General features: G+C 46.8%; 2 protein-coding genes across 3 annotated transcripts; one reads left to right on the forward strand and one right to left on the reverse strand.

Annotated features, from left to right (window-relative positions):
* The first annotated feature begins 4,240 nt into the window (after nucleotides 1-4,240).
* Nucleotides 4,241-17,129, forward strand: LOC136534450 (uncharacterized). Of its 2 annotated transcripts, none has more exons than XM_066526880.1 (2): nucleotides 4,241-4,767; nucleotides 17,059-17,129. In XM_066526880.1, the coding sequence occupies exons 1-2, from the start codon at nucleotides 4,268-4,270 to the stop codon at nucleotides 17,060-17,062; spliced, it is 504 nt and encodes a 167-aa protein (XP_066382977.1). In that variant the 5' UTR covers nucleotides 4,241-4,267; the 3' UTR covers nucleotides 17,063-17,129. The 2 variants fall into 2 exon arrangements, with proteins under 2 accessions (XP_066382977.1, XP_066382976.1); XM_066526879.1 differs by lacking the exon at nucleotides 17,059-17,129 and adding an exon at nucleotides 5,628-5,966.
* LOC136534449 (4-alpha-glucanotransferase DPE2-like) lies at nucleotides 6,330-19,576 on the reverse strand. Its single transcript, XM_066526878.1, has 23 exons — nucleotides 19,324-19,576; nucleotides 18,476-18,832; nucleotides 18,084-18,198; nucleotides 17,628-17,680; nucleotides 17,371-17,501; nucleotides 17,081-17,207; nucleotides 11,224-11,420; nucleotides 11,034-11,112; nucleotides 10,870-10,908; nucleotides 10,652-10,771; nucleotides 10,453-10,554; nucleotides 10,226-10,309; nucleotides 9,901-10,143; nucleotides 9,695-9,820; nucleotides 9,535-9,609; nucleotides 9,376-9,447; nucleotides 9,072-9,191; nucleotides 8,850-8,947; nucleotides 8,353-8,512; nucleotides 8,164-8,262; nucleotides 7,829-8,026; nucleotides 7,649-7,742; nucleotides 6,330-7,126 (listed from the first exon to the last, which is right to left on the reverse strand). The coding sequence occupies exons 2-23, from the start codon at nucleotides 18,827-18,829 to the stop codon at nucleotides 6,963-6,965; spliced, it is 2,850 nt and encodes a 949-aa protein (XP_066382975.1). The 5' UTR covers nucleotides 18,830-18,832; nucleotides 19,324-19,576; the 3' UTR covers nucleotides 6,330-6,962.
* Nucleotides 19,577-20,826: the final 1,250 nt, after the last annotated feature.

Here is a 20,826-nt window from a genome sequence, read left to right on the forward strand (position 1 = left end):
CGTACGCACGCAGTACTACGAGGGAAGGGAGTGTGGCGACCCATATCGATCCATCACCATCAAAGGACCTTCACAAGTTGGTCATGGAAGAAAATACGCATAACTTATGGAGTCGTCGAAAGGGACGTCCAGACAGACGCGGCGCGTGCATGCAGCCACTAGCCAGCTGATGAAAAGGCTACTGCAGCTTCTACCTTCTAGAAGGGGTGCTAACTCGCCGGCCTGTCTTGCATTGGGTGTGAGTGTGACATTGGGTTGGGTCAGCGCTTCTAGGGCCTTGTTCACTTTGCAAATTTTTTTGAACTCGATGAATAGTACCATTTTCGTCTTATTTGGTAAATATTATCCAATCGTGGACCAACTAGGCTCAAAAGATTCATCTCGTGATTTTCAACTAAACTGTGTAATTAGTTATTTTTTTACCTACATTTAATATTCTATGCAAGCGGCTAAAAATTAATGTGATAAAGAGAGAGTGAAAAAACTTAGAATTTGGATGACATCTAAACAAGGCCCAGATAAAAGCCGGCGCAGACACGCACACCTAGCTGGTCAGCTAGCAGGTCTGGGCCGGTCCTAGTGCTTTAGCTTTTCTGTCTCTCTTTTTTTGACAATATATTTTTTTCCTTTGTTTCTTTTTTTGCAGTCTGGTGCTTGCTTTGTGTGCCTTGCCTGCCTGCCTGTACATCTACATATTAATTCCAAACCCACGTCAAACAAACAAGCTCCTGATTTCTTTCTTTCTTTCTTTCACAAGAAATTAATAAACATTATGCAAGAGGTAGATGATAATCAAATTAAAGAAGCCACGGCCACGTGTTTTAATTGGATTGGAAATCAAATTAATCAATTTATGTTAATTTGGATTGGAAATTGGAAGTTGCATCTCAAACTCGTAAAAACCAAGCCACCATCAGCGTATGTGCGCCGAACCAGGGCAACAGGTAGGTCATTCGTCAAATTACCCATGCTCATGATCAATATTTCACCATGTATTCGCCACTTGTTCAAGAAAAACTATGCGCACACAAGGCAGATGCACCCTAGCCGTCCAGCCCCTTCTATTTTTGCTCTAGATTCGCCATTACACCAAACCCTGCTTCGCGCTCCTCTGTTTGAATAAATTTTGGTTCATACATATAGAACAAAAAACAATTAGGTTCACTACTTCGGGTGCCTTATGTTTCGTATACATTGTATGTTTTTCTTGTTTTAAAACATTATAAAATAAAAAAATCCCTACTATACTTGTCTTAAATATGAACCCTTATCAATCGATTTTTGTCGTCCTACTTGGTTTGAGGCAATAAAAATTACTACGTAAAGGTATTTGACACATTTTATTTTTGCACAGTTCCAATGTATACCTTTGACCAATGCTTATTTTTTAAAAAAAAAATCCTTTGAATCTAAAAGATTTCACAAACATTTTGAAATACAAGTCTATAAACATATAGCTTACACATGTTGTCAAGCTAAATAATTTCAATTTTATTCATGCTTGTAGTTTTCAAAGTTTGACTAAACCTTGTCCTAATAAAGCGCGAGATGTTTTTTAGGAATATAAACGGTGAGTTTTTTTTTATGTGACACATGCACGCTAAAACATGTGCGCGAGCATTGAATTCTGTAGAGATACAGAGCTGTCACTTCCGCACGATTTAATATACTATTTCTTGATCCCTTTTTTGGCGACTCATCATGCCACTTCCACGTTTCACCCAACATACCGCGTGACCTTTTGCAACAAAATCGACCTATAGGCTATAGTCAAACACTCAAACTACCGTTTCTAGAACACGTAGAATAGAATCATTCTCAACATCACATCGCGTCCATATGTTTCAGCGATTGTACGTCGTGGTCTGCACTCCGATCGACCCATCCTCAGCTCCCATGAAAATTTTGAGGTTAGGTGAGTGTTCTTGCTGTGATAGTACGTTCTATCTCTCTGAAACTTCTGCTAATTGATGCTACCTACTCCAGCTATACAGGTGTTTATTTAATTATTTGACGTATTAATTTAGGCAAAGTACGTGAGCAGTTGAATAGCAATGCAATTATCCTTTTTCTAACACACAGAAGCACAGGTAACGCGGATGCTTATATCCCTCTATTTAAACGCACACAAACACAACCTATTTCTGTAAAATTGGGATTATGAGTTCACCACGATTCACTTGTGTCTCATTGCCAACAACAACAAAAAAAGTTCCATACCACCGACTGAGAATAGCGTCTTTTGCTTCTTGGAATATAACTTTTAAATAATTGCAAACACACGTGGCAAATCTATCTGGATGGTCCGGCAGGTTGTACCATAAGAAACTCAACTAATTGCTCATAATTAATTTAAATTGTGAGTAAGTAAGCGAGTAAACGGTTGTGTTATTACAACTAATACCTATCACTCTCGTCGTTTAATTAATTTATGAGTAGTTCAGTTACATATAAATTCCGTCCCGTTCGCGTGCCCTTAAATCCGACTCGATCCGCTTCTTTTTTCATCCGGAACAGTGTTTTCCTCTCACAAATTCCTCCAAAATTCCTTCTGATTCATATGGAACCTGACAAATCATAATATACTACATATATGCGTCGGGTACGATTTTTTACCTGAACCTCATTGGACGCGAACACGGAAGTGGACGCAAGAGCTTCGGAGACTTCGCATCGGACACGGACATGTGAATCCAAGCTTGGTATCAGAACTCGGCAGGACATGGACATGTGAGCTCTGAGTGGAGGATGATTTGTTGTACGCGGATGCGTGAGCAGAGATAAGACTTGATATCACTGGATAGATGATGATGTTAGGGCGTCCCCAACAGCTAGCTATTTGGCTAGCTATTCTGACGTGGACAGGGCGACGAACAAATAGCTGATCTATTTCACGTAGTCCAAGAATCTAAGACAAGAATATGTGGGTCCAATAATATATAGAAAAATAAAAATAAATAAAATAGTCTTTGATTTTGTCTCTCGCATATACGTAAGCTAGCTACATTAGCTAGCACCGCTGCGGACGTCGAGTCTTTTTGACCGAGACGGATAAAATAAGAGAGGAGATTTGAGCGTACTGATAAAGCTCTTAGACTGTCTCCAACAAGGAGATGCAAACCCAAAATACGTCCTCTACAGTTGTTTTGCCTACCAAAAACGCTCTCCAACGGCTGACCCAGACGCACGACCCATTTTGCCTACCGACCGAAGGATACGCAAAAAAGCATCCCCTCTCTCCCCGGTATGCAAATCTCCGATGGTGGTCCGTCTGCGCACGCCTCCGCAACGCTGAGGTGGCCCGCTCCCGCACCGGCCGCGCCGCCGGCCCCGCTCGCCCGCGCTCGGGCGCCGCGTGCGCTCTTCTGGTGTCCGTGCCGGGGATCCGCATGACCTCGCGCGCGGCGTCGGCGGACGAGGCCACCACGACGCGGAGCTCGCCGAGGCGGAGCAGCATGAGCGGGCCGCCGCCGAGGGGCCGCGCCAGGTCGCGCATGGCGCGGTGCGGGAGCGCGCTCGCGAGGGCCAGGTGGTGGAGGTGACCGACCACTGGGAGCGCCCGCGGCGACGGAGGAGGGAGCGGCGCCGCGCCGCTACGCCGGCGCCGGGCCGCCGAATGGTGGAGGCCGAGGAGTGGGATGGGGGCGAGCAGAGGAATCAAGAGGAGGAGGTAGTAGCTGTAGTGAAGTGGGAGCTCAGCCATGGCGATCTGCGAGCCTGCTGGGATGGCGGCGTGGATAGGGTTGAGGAGTGAGGCTCGAATATTTTCGCGGACTATGGGGATGTAACATTTTTACTGTACATTACCCAAACCGTGATATGGGTCTCAGATATGGGTTACATTGTTGGAGTCAGTCTTACTAGGGGCCTGTTTAGTTCTCAAAATTTTTTACCCCAAAGTGTCACATCGAATCTTGCGGCATATGCATGGAGTACTAAATGTAGACGAAAAAAACTAATTGCACAGTTGGGTGAGAAATCGTGAGACGGAACTTTCGAATCTAATTAGTCTATAATTAAACACTAATTATCAAATACAAACGAACGTGCTACAGTAGTCAAAAACCAAAAATTTTCGTCATCTAAACGCGGCCTAGTTATACGTATCTGCACCAGTAGGATTTTGTAGTCGTTCTTTTTTCCATTCCAAAAAAAAAAAGGATTTTGCAGTCGTCGTCCGCTTGGCGAATTCGGCGCGTGGTCAGCTATAAATACTGGCGGTGTCTGTCCCCGCGTCCGCGTGAGCGCCCCGCGCCCGTCCCACGCCATGGCTTCCGCCGTGCACCCACCGCCGCCGTTAGCGCTGCTCCCGAGGCCCCGCGTCGTCGACGAAGTGGCCGACGATGACATGGAGGACAGCGACACCGAGAGCGTCGCGGAGTCGTGCCCGCACCCGCGCCCGCACGGCGCGGGCGCGGCGGCCACCGACTCCTCCTCCTCCTTCTCCTCTTGCGGCAGCAGCGCGTGCTGCCACGAAGACGACGAGGCGGAGATGGACGACGACGGGTCCAGCAGCTGCGTGGAGGGAGACGAGTACAGCAGCTACCAAGAACAAGACGAAGCTGCCTGCGACGAGGAGGAGGGGAGGAACAAGGCGGGGAGGGGCAGCGGCGCCTGGTGGGAGCAGATGGCGGTGGCCGGGGCCCGCGGCGGCGCGATCACGGCGCTTCCTCTCCCACTGGCGCCGGAGGCCGCCGAGGACCCGAAGCGCGCGGCGGAGCGGCAGGAGGAGGACCGCAAGTTCTGGGAGGACTGCCTCGCCTCCGGGTACCCATGAACCCACCCACCCCCTTGACATGCATCCGAGTTCATCGCAATCCCATGCTCACAACACAAGATACACGACGACGGCAAAGGCCAAAATCGCCGTGCCGACACACACGGATGTAGTATGTTTTTTTTTACCCCCTTGGTCTTCTTTGTACAGCGAATATTTTAGAAATTCTTGGGCTCCTGTAACGTTGACCAGCAGCATACATGATTACGATATGAATTCTGAAGAAACTGATGGTTTAGTTGGTGAGGTAGGATGCTTACTTTGCCCTTAATTCAACCTTCAACCTAAACCATGAGAATTGCGACATTTATTCATTATTATAGAATCTAGAACGTGATCATGCTCGATCTTAGTGAATGAGTGAATGGATGGAAGAAGAAAAAGGTTAACTTTTTCTGAGAAAAGCAGTGGATGCAAACATCAACTGCCTCTAGAGAGAGAGAGAGTGGTGGCAGACAAGAGGAACTCGCTTTCCTCCTCGTCCAACTCCAAATTCAGTGGTGGTGTTGCCACCGAATTTTATTTGGCACCGAGGAGGAATACAGACAGGGCCTGCAAGAGCTTACAAGCGGTGCCTTTTTTTCCGGATGATCTTCGTTTTCAGTTACTTGATGAATGCAGTCAGTTACTGCTGTCAGAGACTCCAAGGTCGGTGCTGTCAGTGTCAGATGACTCTGTCTGCTCCAAAAAACAGTGGTACAACCAAAAAAAAAAGATGGAGGTGAAAATTGTAACCACTGATTAAGTGATTATATTACACAATGGGTTTGGTGTTGTAAAGCGACGTCGTTAAAGGAGGCAAAGCACACGAGAGGTGTGGTTTATTATAAACCTTTTTTTTTTTTTGCAGTTGCATCATCTGTGCAATTTCAGCGAGGTAATCAGCTGCTCAGGCCCTTTCGGAGCTTTTCACAAGGACAGCATACACATCGCTTTTCACAAGGACAGCATACACATGTGCTGCATTGTACCTCCACGAGACTTCATGGAGATTGCAAGATACAGATTAGTACTGATTGCGAATGGCAAGTCCATTTTGCCCCTTCAATTCCCATTCAACTTCAAATATCTCTGCTTTAGACTTGTGGCCGAAAGAAAAATAAAGACTTTAGACTTCATTACCGTCGCCAAAAGAAAAAAAAAAGATCTTTTAGACTTCTTACCGGAGAGAAAAAAAATCTTTAGACTCTAGATTCTAGAAGAAGATTGACCTGTGACTGTGAGCCAGGGAAGCTGGCAAAATCCATTTGTTCAGTTGCTTACCCTTTTCAATGCTATTAGTACAAAGGGGCATGCTAATTGCAGAAGCAAGAAAGAGTGCCCAAGCTGTCCTTTCAGATGACAGTGTCCAACCACTTGGAAATCAAGGAAGAAACCCCACCCACAGGACCACAGCATCAATTTAAAGGGGTTGATCCTAATAATGTGTTTATTTATGAATTGGCATTTGGTGTAACCAACACTTTGGGCCATCACATCAATAGCAAGGAAAACCTACTGTTCTGTGAATTGGCATTTGGCATAAATAAACAAGCTCCAAAAGTAGAGGCTCTGAGGGAAAGCAGCTGGAGGAGAACCATCCATAGCCATGACCTTTTCTTTTGCTTAGTAGTAGCACCAAAATAAATGGAACTGTCCCCAATACGAGTTCTAGTGTAACACAAATCTGGAACAGAATCTATTCCCAAAGACAGATAAAATACTAAAAGAACTAGTAGCATTTATTCACATGCGACGCACCACAGACGCACCGATTTTGGTTGATTAGGACAACACAAACTGCACAAGATGCCATTTCAATGGCTTGCTGCAGCAGAAATACGCCAACAAGAAATAGCTGGGTCGTCAAAGAACATTTATGAATGAAAACCAAAATTGGATGAATTATTTCACTTGCTGACTTGATAGATGATTATTCACGTGCCTGAACCTTGATTGCTTCTGCTGGGTTTCAACTCTAGCCTACCCCAACTTGTTTGGGACTTAAAGGCTTTGTTGTTGTTGTTGTTGCTGCTGCTGCTGACTTGATAGATGATACTTCTTATTTCCAAAGTTGAAAGAACTTCACAGGGGTAAAGAATTTTCTAGCAGAAATATCACCCGAATCGACATGGTAATGCAATCTGTCGCCTTATTCTATTTACTTCTAGTCGTGGTCGCTTTCAGCTGTTCTTGCAATCCTTTCCTAAGCTTTACCATTCAACTGCATCTTAGATAGCTTCTCTCCGCTTTCGTCAGCACCTTCCACCTTCTTTCCAGGGAAGGACCTCCCGCTACTTGTGACAAGGTCCTTGATGGTTGCTTGGATGTCCTTGTCATCCAACAGAGACTCCAACGTCACATGGACACCTGAAAATGTTGGGGAGAAGTTAGATCCAAGGAAAAGAATTGCCTTCTACGGATTAAATTCACAACAGGAGTGCAAATCACGTGTGGAGCTTGAGAGATACCACTTTAGCATAGAAAGCTATGTCAATGGCCCATATGAAAATGATGGTATCCTAAAAGCTTGGTATTGTTTATTCAATCATTCAAATTTGATAGGCTAGCATTGCATCATGCTCCAAATATTAAATTCAGCTACTGTGCCACCTCTCTTGATGAGCCTAGATCAAATGGTTGAGTAGATAGTAGCAAACACATATGCTGAACTGTTTAAGTTTCAGGCAGCGGCTACATCATGCAACTCATCTATCATCATGACTACCACAGACCATACAACAATTAAAATATCGCTATCGTCTCATGTCAATAAATTGAATGGGAGGCTTTTCCTAAAAAGAAGGCAACATTTCAAGAGTAACCTTAAAATAATTTTCTTATTCAAATGCCTTATTTCATAAAGAGGTGGGGAATGATGAATTGACTTACGGAATCTCCAATAGTGCTTTGGGTTAGTGGGGTCATTGATTGTTTCCTCTGGTGCTGGTCTTGTGGTGTACTTGTCTTTCAGTGCAAGAAGGTCCTGATAAATGCCAAATCCGAAGTAGACTCATCAGCTTATTTTAGACAAGAGATCCTTGATCTACGATGTAAGTTCAAGTTTCACACCTGAAGTGGAAAGATTGCCCACATTGATGGAGCGTCAAAATGCTGCTGAACAATGAAGTGCACTACTTCCGGGGTGCAACGAGACGGGGGCTCTTCATCACTGCCAACTACAGTCTTGTAGAAACGACTTCTTCTTCCTTCATCTTCTTCCCACCAAGCGCGTAATGTAGAGCAATCATGACATGAGGGAGCACAAACCTGAAACATCAAAAAATTGATCATCATCAAATCAACATAGCCTCTCTGAATCTCCATGCCATTTTCAATCAGAACACTCTTTTCGTTATATTTCCAATTCATCTGAGTGTAATACGTAATAATGGATGGGAACACACCGTCATATAGCTATACTGAGAAGGAATACCAAATTCCAAGTTTGGTTCACTAGGCATTCTTTGGATACGCAATCCAATCAACCCCAGTTCTTGCATAACCTGTATAGAAGTTTTCATTATTATTATTAACAGTGAGTAAAAACCAGCGGGTTAGTTAACAACTTTGCATGTCTGGAGAAGGGGTCATACAGGGTGAACACAAGCAGGGATAAGGCCAAGGTCCTCTCCACATGCCAACATATCTGACGAGTTCAACAGGACAGGCAAAGTCTTCAGGGCATTTTGACGCCAGAGATTTTCTTGGCGAGCAAAATAATAGTCATAGTACAATCTTCTGAGGACATTTTTGCTGTAAAATGATGTCCCATGAGAGGATGAAATATTCATGAACACAGATTCATTAGAAACACATTGCAAAGCCTAAAACGTGGTGCACCCTAATTTTGTTTTCTTGAGAACAACTGCAAAATACCAATACACTAATTTCATTTTCTGGGTAGAAGGGTACCCAAAGAGATGTAGATAACAAAGTAAGATAGGCAAATGCCCTTACACTGTTACACAATGTTATTAGCATTTAGTAGACTGAAGCAAATTTACAGATTTAATCACAAGTGGGTAGATCAAATCCCCCCAAACTTGAAATGGAGAATAGAAGAACTATAGTTTAGAACCATGAACATTACCTGTGTTCATCTAGGTCCCTAAAACTTGACGTATCTTCCAGGTTGAAACGGGGATAAAATTTTGTGGAGTCCTCAGGATCTCTGATAAGGACAATATTCTGCAGAACAACATGTCTTAAACCAAGTCGGAAAGGAGCTGGATATCTTAGGAGAAGTCATAACATGGAGAATAAAGTGTGTCGGCAACAATGAAATTAAATCACAACGGAAAACCCAAATTACCTGTAGTAAATCGAAAAGGCCACGGCGGACACTGTCTTCTTTCTCTAGCAATAGTGACTTTTCAGCACTTGTTTGAATCTTTGCAATAATCTTTTTCTCTGTGTTGCAATCGTCTTTAAACTATATAAGTGAAGCAAAGAAGAAAAAACACGTGAGATCAAAGTAACTAGTAATATTTTAGAAAAGATATTGCATTAAAAGTACACACAACTGACAATACAAAATAGAGACATTTATACTGTGATTTGCAATTTACTCTTGGGTAACTGATATGTTATATAAAGAATATGACTCATTGCATTACCTCATAACACTGCTTCTGATACTCATTTAGAAAATTGGCTGCAATGACTGTCCAAAAGGATCCAAACTTCTCCTGAGAAAAAAAGAATTTTCACGATTGTGGCCTAAAATTTCACTGAAAAAAAATCTGAAACATGAACATCATTATGAACACAGCAACCTCTAGAATTTCCTGACGAATGTATGGTTGGCTCATTCGATTAAAATCCCATAGACCTTCACTTAAAAGTTCCTCCTGGAAGTCAAGAACAAGTTAGATAAACTACTACGAAAGATTTCTCTGGCCCATTTTAGTTTGCTCAACAGATACAGAAACTAACCTGACTAAGAGGAATGGAAGGTCTAAATTTCCCAACTAGACCTGTTGCAGCATGATCTGGAAGCTCCCATATCCTAAAGAAACCCAAGATGTGGTCTATCCTGTATGCTGTGAAGTACTTTGCCATCTGCAACATGCTAGTAGGATATGAATAATAAAAGGAAAAGATGACCAGTCAGACATACAACGACTGTTATGCTAAATAACCTGTGTCAGACGACCTCGCCACCACCCATAATTATCCTTTGACATCTCCTCCCAGTTATATGTAGGAAAACCCCAATTTTGTCCATTCTTGTCAAAATAATCAGGGGGTGCTCCAGTAGCGGTATTCATGCGAAACAAGGTCGGGTATACCCAAGTATCGACACTATTCCTATCAACACCAATAGGTAAATCACCTTTCAGGATAACTTTTTTCTTTCTTGCATATGTTGCTGCCTCTGATAACTAAAAAAGCGAATAAAAATAATGTCAAAAAAATATATACACGAGAGTAATACTAAGAGCAGTTCAGAATGACAATACTTACTTGTATATATAGATGGTACTGAACATAGTAATGAAAACGTATAACGTCATGGTGTAAAGTACCTTCAGAAATAAGTTTGTCAAGCTGAAACACATTACAGAAGGAAACCATCTTAGTGCTCATAGTACACATGTGCTCTCATAAAAAATTAGAACAACATATGTTCTTAGCAAGCTATAGCGACTGAAAAGATTCAAGTACCAAATGCAGAATAATATTTTCAATACCTTCTCCTTGGAAAACTGAGAAAACCGACCCCATTGGCTGTGGTCAGATGTCTCGAAGAAGTCCCGCAAAAAGCAAAATGCCGCATATGGTTTCAACCATTCCTATTAGAATTCAGTTTGAAAGCTTATCACATACAGTTTGGAATAGGAAATCAAGTACCATGATTACACACGATAAACGAAATGGCAGTGAATGTACCTCGTTTTCAGATAAGAACTGCTTGAAAGAACTGGAGTTTAGTACTTTGTCCTTTTCTAAATTGAATATTTTTCTAGCAATCGACAATTTTGTGGACAATGCTGCCTCGTAGTCGACGTCCTAATTTACAGATCATTTTCAAGTTAGGGAAATAACCAAATATTAGAGATTTAGTCAAATAGCTGCAAGAATCAACAACAATATGCAAATGCAATAACCTTTTTATCCAATTGCTTCTTCGCCTGCTGAATTTCTTCCTGTAATAAATTTTAAATTGAGTACCAAATGAGGTGAGGAACAACTCATTCAAACATTTAGTGAAGTAAAAATAACACAGCCAAGACATACAATGAATGAATATGAAAGCATAACAAAGGTATACCTTAACATCCGCAGGAATTGCATCTGAAAGTGCTTGTACTCTCAGGTACAAGGGGTGCAATGCAAACACAGAGAGGGAGCTGTAATTCACACATGAGGGGCATTGCTACTGTTTAGATAATGTCCTTACTGATTTCAAGAAAAATCACCAATATGAGCAGGAAACCTTTGGTATTGAATATTAGTCGTACCTGTATGGATAAGAATCCCACCACATCCCATGAACTGAAGTATCGTTGATTGGAAGGAGCTGAACAAGATGGAAGCCCGAATTGACTGCCCAGTCAACAAGAAGTTTAAGATCTAGGAATTCTCCAACACCAAGGTCCTCGTTTGATCTGATTGAAAATATGGGTACAGCAACACCTGCACCCCTCCATGGTGCATCCTGGTAAATGCAGATGAAGTATTAGTACACAATGTTGGCTGTGTATGATGCATACTGATTCTCTGATTTGTTAGCCGAAGTATGGAGTTCCATGGTTCTGTTATGTCTATTAGACAAAGGCCATTAGGCTTTGTATATTCCTTTATGATGGATTACAGAAGGGATTACACTTATATAGGAGAGAGGGGGGATGGCCCAAGTGGCCAGCAGTGTGAAAGGGCCAGTATAGCTGGCGCCTGCACAGATAGCTAGGTGATTACAGTAAAGGAGCACATAATTCTAACACCCCCCCGCAGTCGGAACGTCGGTGGAGCGAACGTTCAGATTGGAGCGAAAGTCCATGAACACAGAAGACGGAAGCCCTTTGGTGAAGACATCTGCGAACTGTGAGGTGGTGGGAACGTGAAGCACACGAACAGCACCAATAGCAACGCGTTCTCGGACGAAATGGAGGTCGATTTCCACGTGCTTGGTGCGTTGATGTTGAATGGGGTTGGAGGAGAGGTAGACGGCGCTGACGTTGTCGCAGTAGACGAGGGAGGCAGTCTGTAAAGGGTGGTGCAGTTCCTGTAGAAGTTGCTGCAGCCAGGATGCTTCGGCAACGCCGTTGGCAACAACCCGATACTCAGCTTCGGCACTCGACCGAGAGACAGTGGGCTGCCGCTTGGAGGACCAGGAGATGAGACTGCCCCCGAGGAAAACCGCATAGCCGGAGGTGGAGCGTCGAGTGTCAGGGCAGCCGGCCCAATCCGCATCAGTATACACAACAAGTTGCGTTGGAGTAGACCGAGGAATAATCAGACCGAAGCTGAGGGTGCCCTGAAGGTACCGAAGGATCCGCTTGGCAGCCACAAGGTGAACTTCCCGGGGATCATGCATGTGAAGGCAGATTTGCTGGACCGCATACGCAATGTCGGGTCGAGTAAATGTCAGGTACTGGAGTGCACCTGCAAGGCTGCGGTAGGCAGTGGGATCAGCAACAGGAAGACCGGCATCTGCAGGAACTTTGGCACAGGTGTCGACAGGAGTGGAGCAAGGCTTGCAGTCGCTCATCCCATGTCGAGCAAGAATGTCCAGGATGTACTGACGCTGTGACAGAATGAGGTGATCCTTGTGGCGCTGAACTGCCACACCGAGGAAATGATGAAGGGGGCCAAGGTCCTTCATGGCAAACTCGTTCTTGAGTGCTGCAATCAGGCGATGCAGGAGCTGCTCGGAGGAGGCAGTGAGGACGATGTCGTCGACATAAAGAAGCAAGTAGACTGTCTCAGTGCCACGGCGAAGTATGAAGAGGGATGTATCGGACTTTGCTTCACTGAAACCCAAAGAAAGCAGGAAGGAGGCAAACCGGCTGTACCATGCCCGTGGAGCCTGTTTTAGTCCATAGAGGGATCTGTTGAGCTTGCATACATGACCAGGAAGTGCAGGATCACCAAAACCAGTGGGTTGTGAGCAGAAGACTGTTTCTGACAGGGTCCCGTGGAGGAAGGCGTTTTTCACATCAAGTTGATGAATCGGCCAATCCCGGGAGTGAGCCAAGGTGAGGACAGTCCGGACGGTAGCAGGCTTGACGACTGGGCTGAATGTCTCGTCGTAATCAACGTCGGGGCGTTGGGTGAACCCGCGAAGCACCCAACGAGCCTTGTATCTGTCCAGGGAACCATCGGCATGAAACTTATGCTTGAAGATCCATTTGCCGGTGACCACATTTGCCTTGGCAGGACGGGGAACGAGATCCCAGGTGTTGTTGTCCTGTAGGGCAGCATACTCCTCTTCCATGGCCCGACGCCAGTGTGGGTCGGCGAGGGCGTCACGACAGGAGCGTGGTAGAGGTGACAGGGCCTCAGTGTGCAGCGCGAGGCGCGGCTGTCGGTAACCGGACTTCCCGCGGGTCGCCATGCCATGAGTGTTGGCGACTGGCGGGATGGGGACAGCTCCTGTTGGAAGAGGAGGGTCACCCTTGACGAAGCGCGGCGGTGAAGGAATCATGTTGGAGCGTCGAGGAGGTGGTCCAACAGGGGACGCAGGTGGCGAGCTGGGGGCGGGTGGACGCCGGGTGTAGACATGAATGACCGGTGGTTTGGTGAAGGAGGACGCCGGAGGTAGTTGTACAGGGGGTGCCACCACGGGCGCCTGTACAGAAGAACCCGTGGGCACCGGAGCAGAGGGCGCCGACGAAATGGGCGCATGTACAGAGGGCGCTATGGGCGCCTGTACAGGTCGAGCTGGAGAGGAGCCCGGCGGCCGGGGCACGAAGCCCGGCGGAGACTGCCGGAGGGCTGGTGCGCCCATGGTGGGCACCGGCTGGGAGAGCACACGAGCGGGCAGAGGGCCAGCAGCCCACGGTGTACCTGTAGGTGGAAGTAAAACTGACGATGAATCATCGTTAGTTAGAAAATCAAGCTCGTGTGTGGGTGGCGAAGGTCGACGGAGGGAAAAAGGGAACGTTGTCTCGTCGAAGACAACGTGGCGTGAGATGATGACGCGATGTGTGGCGAGGTCAAGGCACCTATACCCCTTGTGGTCAGGAGAATAGCCAAGGAAGACGCACAAAGAAGAACGTGGAGCGAGCTTGTGAGGAGTGGTGGCGGTGAGGTTGGGGTAGCAGGTGCACCCGAAAACTCGAAGGTCATGGTAGGAGGGGAGAGTGCCATGGAGGGCAAAGAAGGGAGTGCTCATGTTCAGGGTCTTGGTTGGGAGGCGATTGATGAGGAGAGTGGCGGTGGCAAGGGCATCAGCCCAGTAAGAGGGGGGCATGGATGCTTGGAAGAGCAAGGTGCGGGTGACGTTGTTGACGGTGCGAAGCATGCGCTCGGCTTTGCCATTTTGCTGCGAGGTGTAGGGGCATGACATGCGAAGGAGGACACCTTTGGCAGAAAAGAAAGTGCGTGACGCGGAGTTGTCAAACTCACGCCCGTTGTCACACTGCACGGTCTTGATGGTGCAACCAAACTGAGTGAGCACATAGGCGAAAAAATTGGAGAGAGCATTAAAGGTGTCAGACTTTAGTTTAAGAGGGAAAGTCCAAACAAAATGCGAGCAATCATCAAGAATGACTAGATAATATTTGAAACCGGATACACTGATGATTGGGGAAGTCCACAAATCACAATGTATCAAGTCGAAATTTTTAGTTGCACGAGACAAGGAATTGTTAAAAGGCAAGCGGACATGACGCCCAAGCTGGCAAGCATGGCAGAGAGTGTCATCGTCGGGCTTGCTGCAGATGATGGAGGACGACTTGGCAAGAGTCTGAAGAGTAGCCTTCCCGGGATGACCGAGCCGATAATGCCAAGTAGTGGAGGAGGGAGTGGCCACGAGAGCGCAGGAACCGGATGGTGATGTCGGGAGCTGCAAGGTGTAAAGGGGTCCCGAGCTGTCACAGCGAAGGAGGAGGTTCCTGGTACGAAGATCCTTCACAGAAACACCAAGAGGGTCAAACTCGACAGAAACAAGATTATCAGTGGTGAATTGCCGAATTGACAAGAGATTTCTAATAATGTCAGGGGCAATGAGAACATTGTTGAGGCGAAATGGGCCAGGAAGGGTTGAGTAGCCAGTGCCAACAACCGGAAGAGTGGCGCCATTTCCCACAATAATTGAAGAAGGAAAGGAGGAGGTTGGTGACATGGTGACCATACCAGGGGTGCCGGCTATGTGAGAGGAAGCACCCGAGTCGAAGACCCAATCCGAGGTGCTTGACGGCGGAGTGAGGGTGACGGTGCTGAAAGCGTTGGCGAGACCCTCAGTAGTCCAGGGCGATGGCGAGGTGGGCGCCTGCTGGGGCGCCTGGTAGTATGCCCCGGGGACCGGCGGAGGAGCGAAGTAACCCGGGGGCACCCCGGCCATGAGAGCTTGCTGTGGCGGTGGACCGCGAGAGCCGCCTGGGTTGGACCCGGGCCACATCTGGATGGACCCGGTCCATGGGTTGAAGAAGGATGGCCACTGTTGGCCATTTGGTGGGCCGGCTTGAGTGCCGGCTTGGGCGCCGCCGTGGCCGCGTCCACCGCGGCGACGTCGTCCGCGGTTATTGCCGTTGCTGAACTGCTGGCCCCCAGCAGCCTGAGGATGGCGTGAAGGAGAAGGGGTGTGGCCGAGCTGCTGTCCCCAGGCAGGCTGTGGAGGGCGCTGAGGAGCAGGGGACGGAGCAGGCGGCTTGCTGGACGGCGCGGTGACGAGGGCCGAGGGTGGAGCTGAAGGTGACGCCATGTTGAGTTCGGCCAGCCTCAGGTCAGCACGGACGTCGGCGAAGGATGGGAAGGGCTTCTGCCACGTGACGAGCTGCGACATGAACTGGAAGCGTTCGTTGAGGCCGCGTAGCACATTCAACACCAGGGTCCGATCCAGGACGGGTTCGCCAAGGTCGGCGAGCGCGTCCGCCATGTGCTTCATCTTGCGACAGTATTCATCCACAGATAGAGCACCCTGGCAGAGAGTGCGGAACTCGGCGTCGAGGAGCATGGCGCGTGATTCACGGTTGTTGAAGAATTGCTGCTCGAGGCCGAGCCACGCCGCCCGAGCAGTCATGCCGTCACGCTCGTGGACGACGTCGAGGAGGTCAGGGGCGATGGTGTTGAAGATCCATGAGACGACAACACAGTCCATGCGGGACCATGCCGCATCGTGGAGGTGGATGGCGTCGCTGAGGACGTGGTCCTTCAGGGCAAACCGGCCGAGGATGAGCAGGATGAAACCGCGCCATTTGGAGTAGTTTGAGGCTTGCAGATCGAGAACAATAGGAATGAGGTTCTTGATGTTCTGCACAGCGGCCGCCTGGCTATGAAGATGGGCGACAGCTGCAGTCTCCGTGGCAATGGAGTCGGCGTCGCCCTCCGAGTCGTCGTCGCGGTGATGCTCGGGGTGGAGCCGCGCGCGGAGGGCCGCGGCCTGCTGTTCCAGCAGGTCAGCCTGCTCGCGCTCCAAGTCGAGGGCGGCGACAGCAGCGCGGACCCGCTCCTGGGCGGCGGCGGCGGACTTGAGGAGGTCCGCCTCCTCCTTTAGTTGGGCGCTGCGCGCCTGGTTGGAGTCGCGCATGGAGGCGGCCTCAACTTCAAGAGCCTTGGCGGCGGCGAGCGCCTCGTCGCGGAGCTTGGTCGCGGCAGCAGCAGCTGAGGCGCCGGAGCCGGAATCGCCGCCGGAGGAAAGAGCAGCCATGGGTAGGGGAACCGGCGGGGTACGCGCGGCGGCCGGAGGAGGGCGCGCGGCGGCCGTTGGGGCGGGCGCAGCAGCCAGAGCGCGGCAGCCGGAGAGGCGCGCGCGGCGGGTCGGGGCTGGGCGGCAGCAGAGAGTAGCAGAAGCAGGGGATACGATTGCTCTGATACCATATTAGACAAAGGCCATTAGGCTTTGTATATTCCTTTATGATGGATTACAGAAGGGATTACACTTATATAGGAGAGAGGGGGGATGGCCCAAGTGGCCAGCAGTGTGAAAGGGCCAGTATAGCTGGCGCCTGCACAGATAGCTAGGTGATTACAGTAAAGGAGCACATAATTCTAACAATGTCAAGCACATGTTCATGTATACTGAATACTATTAATTGCTTATAATGCATCATAGCATGGTCAATGGTTTCTAGTTAAAATGGTCAAGAAGTTCCTAGAAAGTTCTCTTGCAATAAACCCATGCATCTTTGCAGATAACACTATTGGATACATTACCCTGAGAGCACCATCAGATAACACAATATATCTGGATTGCTTGGGTGACGATAAATCAACATTAACCTCCCTGTTTGGACCAAGCTCCAATGAAGAGTTTCCTGCTTGACTGATTTGACAGTATTTGTATGTGGAAAAGATGTTAAGGACAATCATTCTCAGAAAAAATCTAAGGACGTGATATTAGCCAACAGCTAAAAGGATGGTGCATTGAGGAATACTGGCAAAACAATATTCATCCATATGGTACATCCAACAAAAGATTAAGGGAACAATCATTTGCAAAAGGATATTTTACAGGGAACTCAGACTTCCGTAAAGCACAGCTTGCTTCCCACAAGGAATCTCCAACATAGCTCAGCTTGAGACCATCTTGAGTTTGCCATCTTCCTAATTGAGGGTTACTTCCAGTGACGACGACCTAAAGTTCGTTATTAGTGGATGTGAGGGACATCAGCAAGCAGGTATGAATTAATTAAATAAGTTACTGATTAAAACAATTAAGGATAGTTTATAAAAGATAAAGACATCTTTAAAGTGTACTTACAGTAGAGCCAGATACGAGCCGAGGACAGCTAATTACGAACTGGACAACGATATCTGCTCAGGGAAAGTATTATATAAGACAAAAAAAACTGATAACTTGATGTGGTGCTCCAAAAATAGAAATTCATTCTTTTTTTCTTATTTCCCTTTTACATTTTATTATAAATACATGTAACCTGCATGTTTAAAAAAAATCAGAAGCCCCAACCCCCAAGGATAATCTTATCTGGGAACTTGCTTATAAAATACATAAGAGCACACAAAATAAATCATCTGAGAGAGACAGAGAGCTCTAGACATCTAGAGTAGGAAGAACTTCATTTGATATGTTTAACATGTGAAGACATGATGCTATATCAATTCTTTTTCAGTAATACATTCATCACGAAATCTCAGATATTTGCAGATTTAACACTTTGGTCCTGCTCACTCAATTGGTTTTTCATATAAATGATACCTTCAGGATCCAAACTTTTGTTGAGGGACACCAACTGCGATTCTTTAACACCTTCAGTAGCATTGAAAATGACATTCTTGAATGCGCTTCTAAAGAATAAAGCTTCAGAAGCATCCTGAATGCAAACAAGACCATTAGTAAACATAGTACAGAGCAAAGAAACTTGTTTGTTGTGAACCTGACAAACAGCAATGCCCCATAACCAGCCTTCTAATATAGCAAGGAAACCAACAATGGATACAACAACCCACATCTTATCCACATGAAAACGATAGATACAGCCCATTCAGCTAAAAATGTAAGATCATATATTGCTGCTACTTCATTGCTTACTGTAGAGAACATAAATATACAGACGCTACTGATAAAAATGATTGGGAAATGATTAGTACCTGCCACCAGTCGCGGATTTCAATTACATCTCCTTCCTTAACGCCCTCCGGCAGGACTAGTTTCCTTTTCTCCCCAGCCTCCCATCTCAAAACATTCTTGCTATCATCCACCACATAGTATTTGTACTCACAGGTAAAGCCAGAAACAACAGACATGCTCCCACACCAGATTAGCTCACTGTCCTGATGGACTGGACTCAGAGACACTCCTTGCTTGACATTCCACGACCCGAGTGCTGGTTCCGACCCAGCAATCAGAAGAGACTGCCCCCATTGTGTGTAATACGGCAATTTGAACAGCAAAGTCACCGAATTCAGAGGTTTCTTTCCCGACGTTGGCCCCGAGTTCGCCATGTCCTTCAAGCAGGGAAGAAGAGAGAAATCAGGAAGCTGAATGTGTTGGTGTACGCGTGCGAAAGATCAAAGATGTAAGATTTGCACGACTGAAGAATGAATCCCATAGCTTCTCGCCCCCCAAAAGATCAATCAAGATTCCATGAAACCGATGGTTATACAAGATCCCGTACATATATGCCTTCTTCTATTCTATCCCTTTCTTCTTTTTTTTTTCATTTCTCCAGTAATTTAAACCAGGCGTGCAAGATTCAGGAATCGGATTCCTTCGAAAAAAAAGTTGGCCCAGATTCGTGGAACCAAGAGTTTGCCCACATTCCTATGCCACTACGCCCTCCCGTGCTAGTATTGACCTGGCCAAGGAGACCCACGCATCCAGAACGAGTAACCAGCAGCAGCTCAGTGGAGCCCGTGGGAACAGATCAAGCACAGCGAGAAGAAGAAGAAGAAACCAATCAGGTCAGTTAACAGAGAAGGGCGCAGAGGGTACGTACCTTGACACGGCACGACCGGCGGCAATGGCGACAAACGGGCAGGGAATCAGCGACGGACGGGGCAGAGAGAGATACAAAACAGAGCGAGTGAGAGAGCGGCGAAGGCTCTCCGGCTCTCCCTCGAAGATAGAAGGCGACGCGAGGGGAGCGGATGGGTGTGCGTGTGGAGAGGCGAAGGCGACGTCTACGACGGTGGGAGAGCCTGGGAAAGCGTCACCTGCATCCGCCGGACAGCAAAAAAAAAGGAGCCTTTTTCTCCCCCTCCTTCCCTCTCCTCCCTTCGTGGATCCGACTCCTAGGACGGGCAGTGCTCGCGTCGTCCTCACCCCACGTGTGACCCGGTTGCTGAAATCGAAAAGATCATGTACGGTTACATCCAGCGGGTTCTCTTACGGTAGAGACGAAAAAAATAGAAAATAAACTTGTAGAATCTGATATCATAGAGGGAGATGATTCAGAAGCCGCTATCTTATTCATCGGTGAAGGCTGTGGAAGGACAGCGACGTTCGGGGAAGAGATCAATGAAGTCGTCGACGTCGGTAGAGCAGGTAGGCGCGGCTGGTAGCTTCTCGTCACCGGATACGTCCCTCTCTGGACAAGATTAGGGTTTAGGTTTCGATGGAGAGCTCGGCTCAGACGAACCTCGTACTTAGAGCCGTCGGCCCCCACCTCTATATATAGCGCAGTGTGACAGGAGCCCTCTAGCTATAGTGGGTTGGACGCCCCGATCAGAGCACGGATCAAACACCCAACTGGGCCATTGGGCCCAGTTTGGGATTAGAGATCAATCTAACAATCTTCTCCTTGATCTCTACCATCTTTCAATTTTATATCATTTACTTTTGTTTATTTTATTACAGATTAGCGCATAGAGCATGTTTCATTGTCACGGTCAATTGCCGATAGATTTAACAACTACAACACACCACTCTGTTCTGAAATAGATACTTAACTTTAGGTCTTCTTTTATCCAGGAATTATAGGCTTTCCCTTAAACACATGCGGTTACATGTTCTCTAAACACGTTAGGTGGTAAGCCTTTTGTAAGCGGATTCGCGAGGTATCTTTTCAGTACTTATATGCTCAAGACTTATGACATGATCCCGGACTTTATCTTTCACAATATAATACTTTATGTCAATGTATTTGGCAGTACCACTTGACTTATTGTTGTGAGCATACCGTACTGCCGGATTATTATCGCAGTATAACTTAAGTGGTCTATAGATGTCGTCAACCACCTTCAAACCGGGTATGAACTTTTTTTAGTCAGTTCACCTGTCCCATTGCCTCATAACATGCTACAAACTCGGCATACATTGTGAACGATATAGTGACGGTTTGCTTTGAGCTTTTTCATGAAATAGCTCCCCTGCGAGAGTGAATACATATCTAGATGTGGATTTTCTATCATCTCCCGCATAATCAGAATATGAATATTCCACTATATAGAGTGAATCTGATCTTCTATATGTCATCATGAGGCTTTTCGTTCCTTGCAAA

This window comes from Miscanthus floridulus, unplaced genomic scaffold, assembly GCF_019320115.1.
Source record: "Miscanthus floridulus cultivar M001 unplaced genomic scaffold, ASM1932011v1 os_1954, whole genome shotgun sequence".
Classification (NCBI taxonomy): Eukaryota; Viridiplantae; Streptophyta; class Magnoliopsida; order Poales; family Poaceae; genus Miscanthus; species Miscanthus floridulus.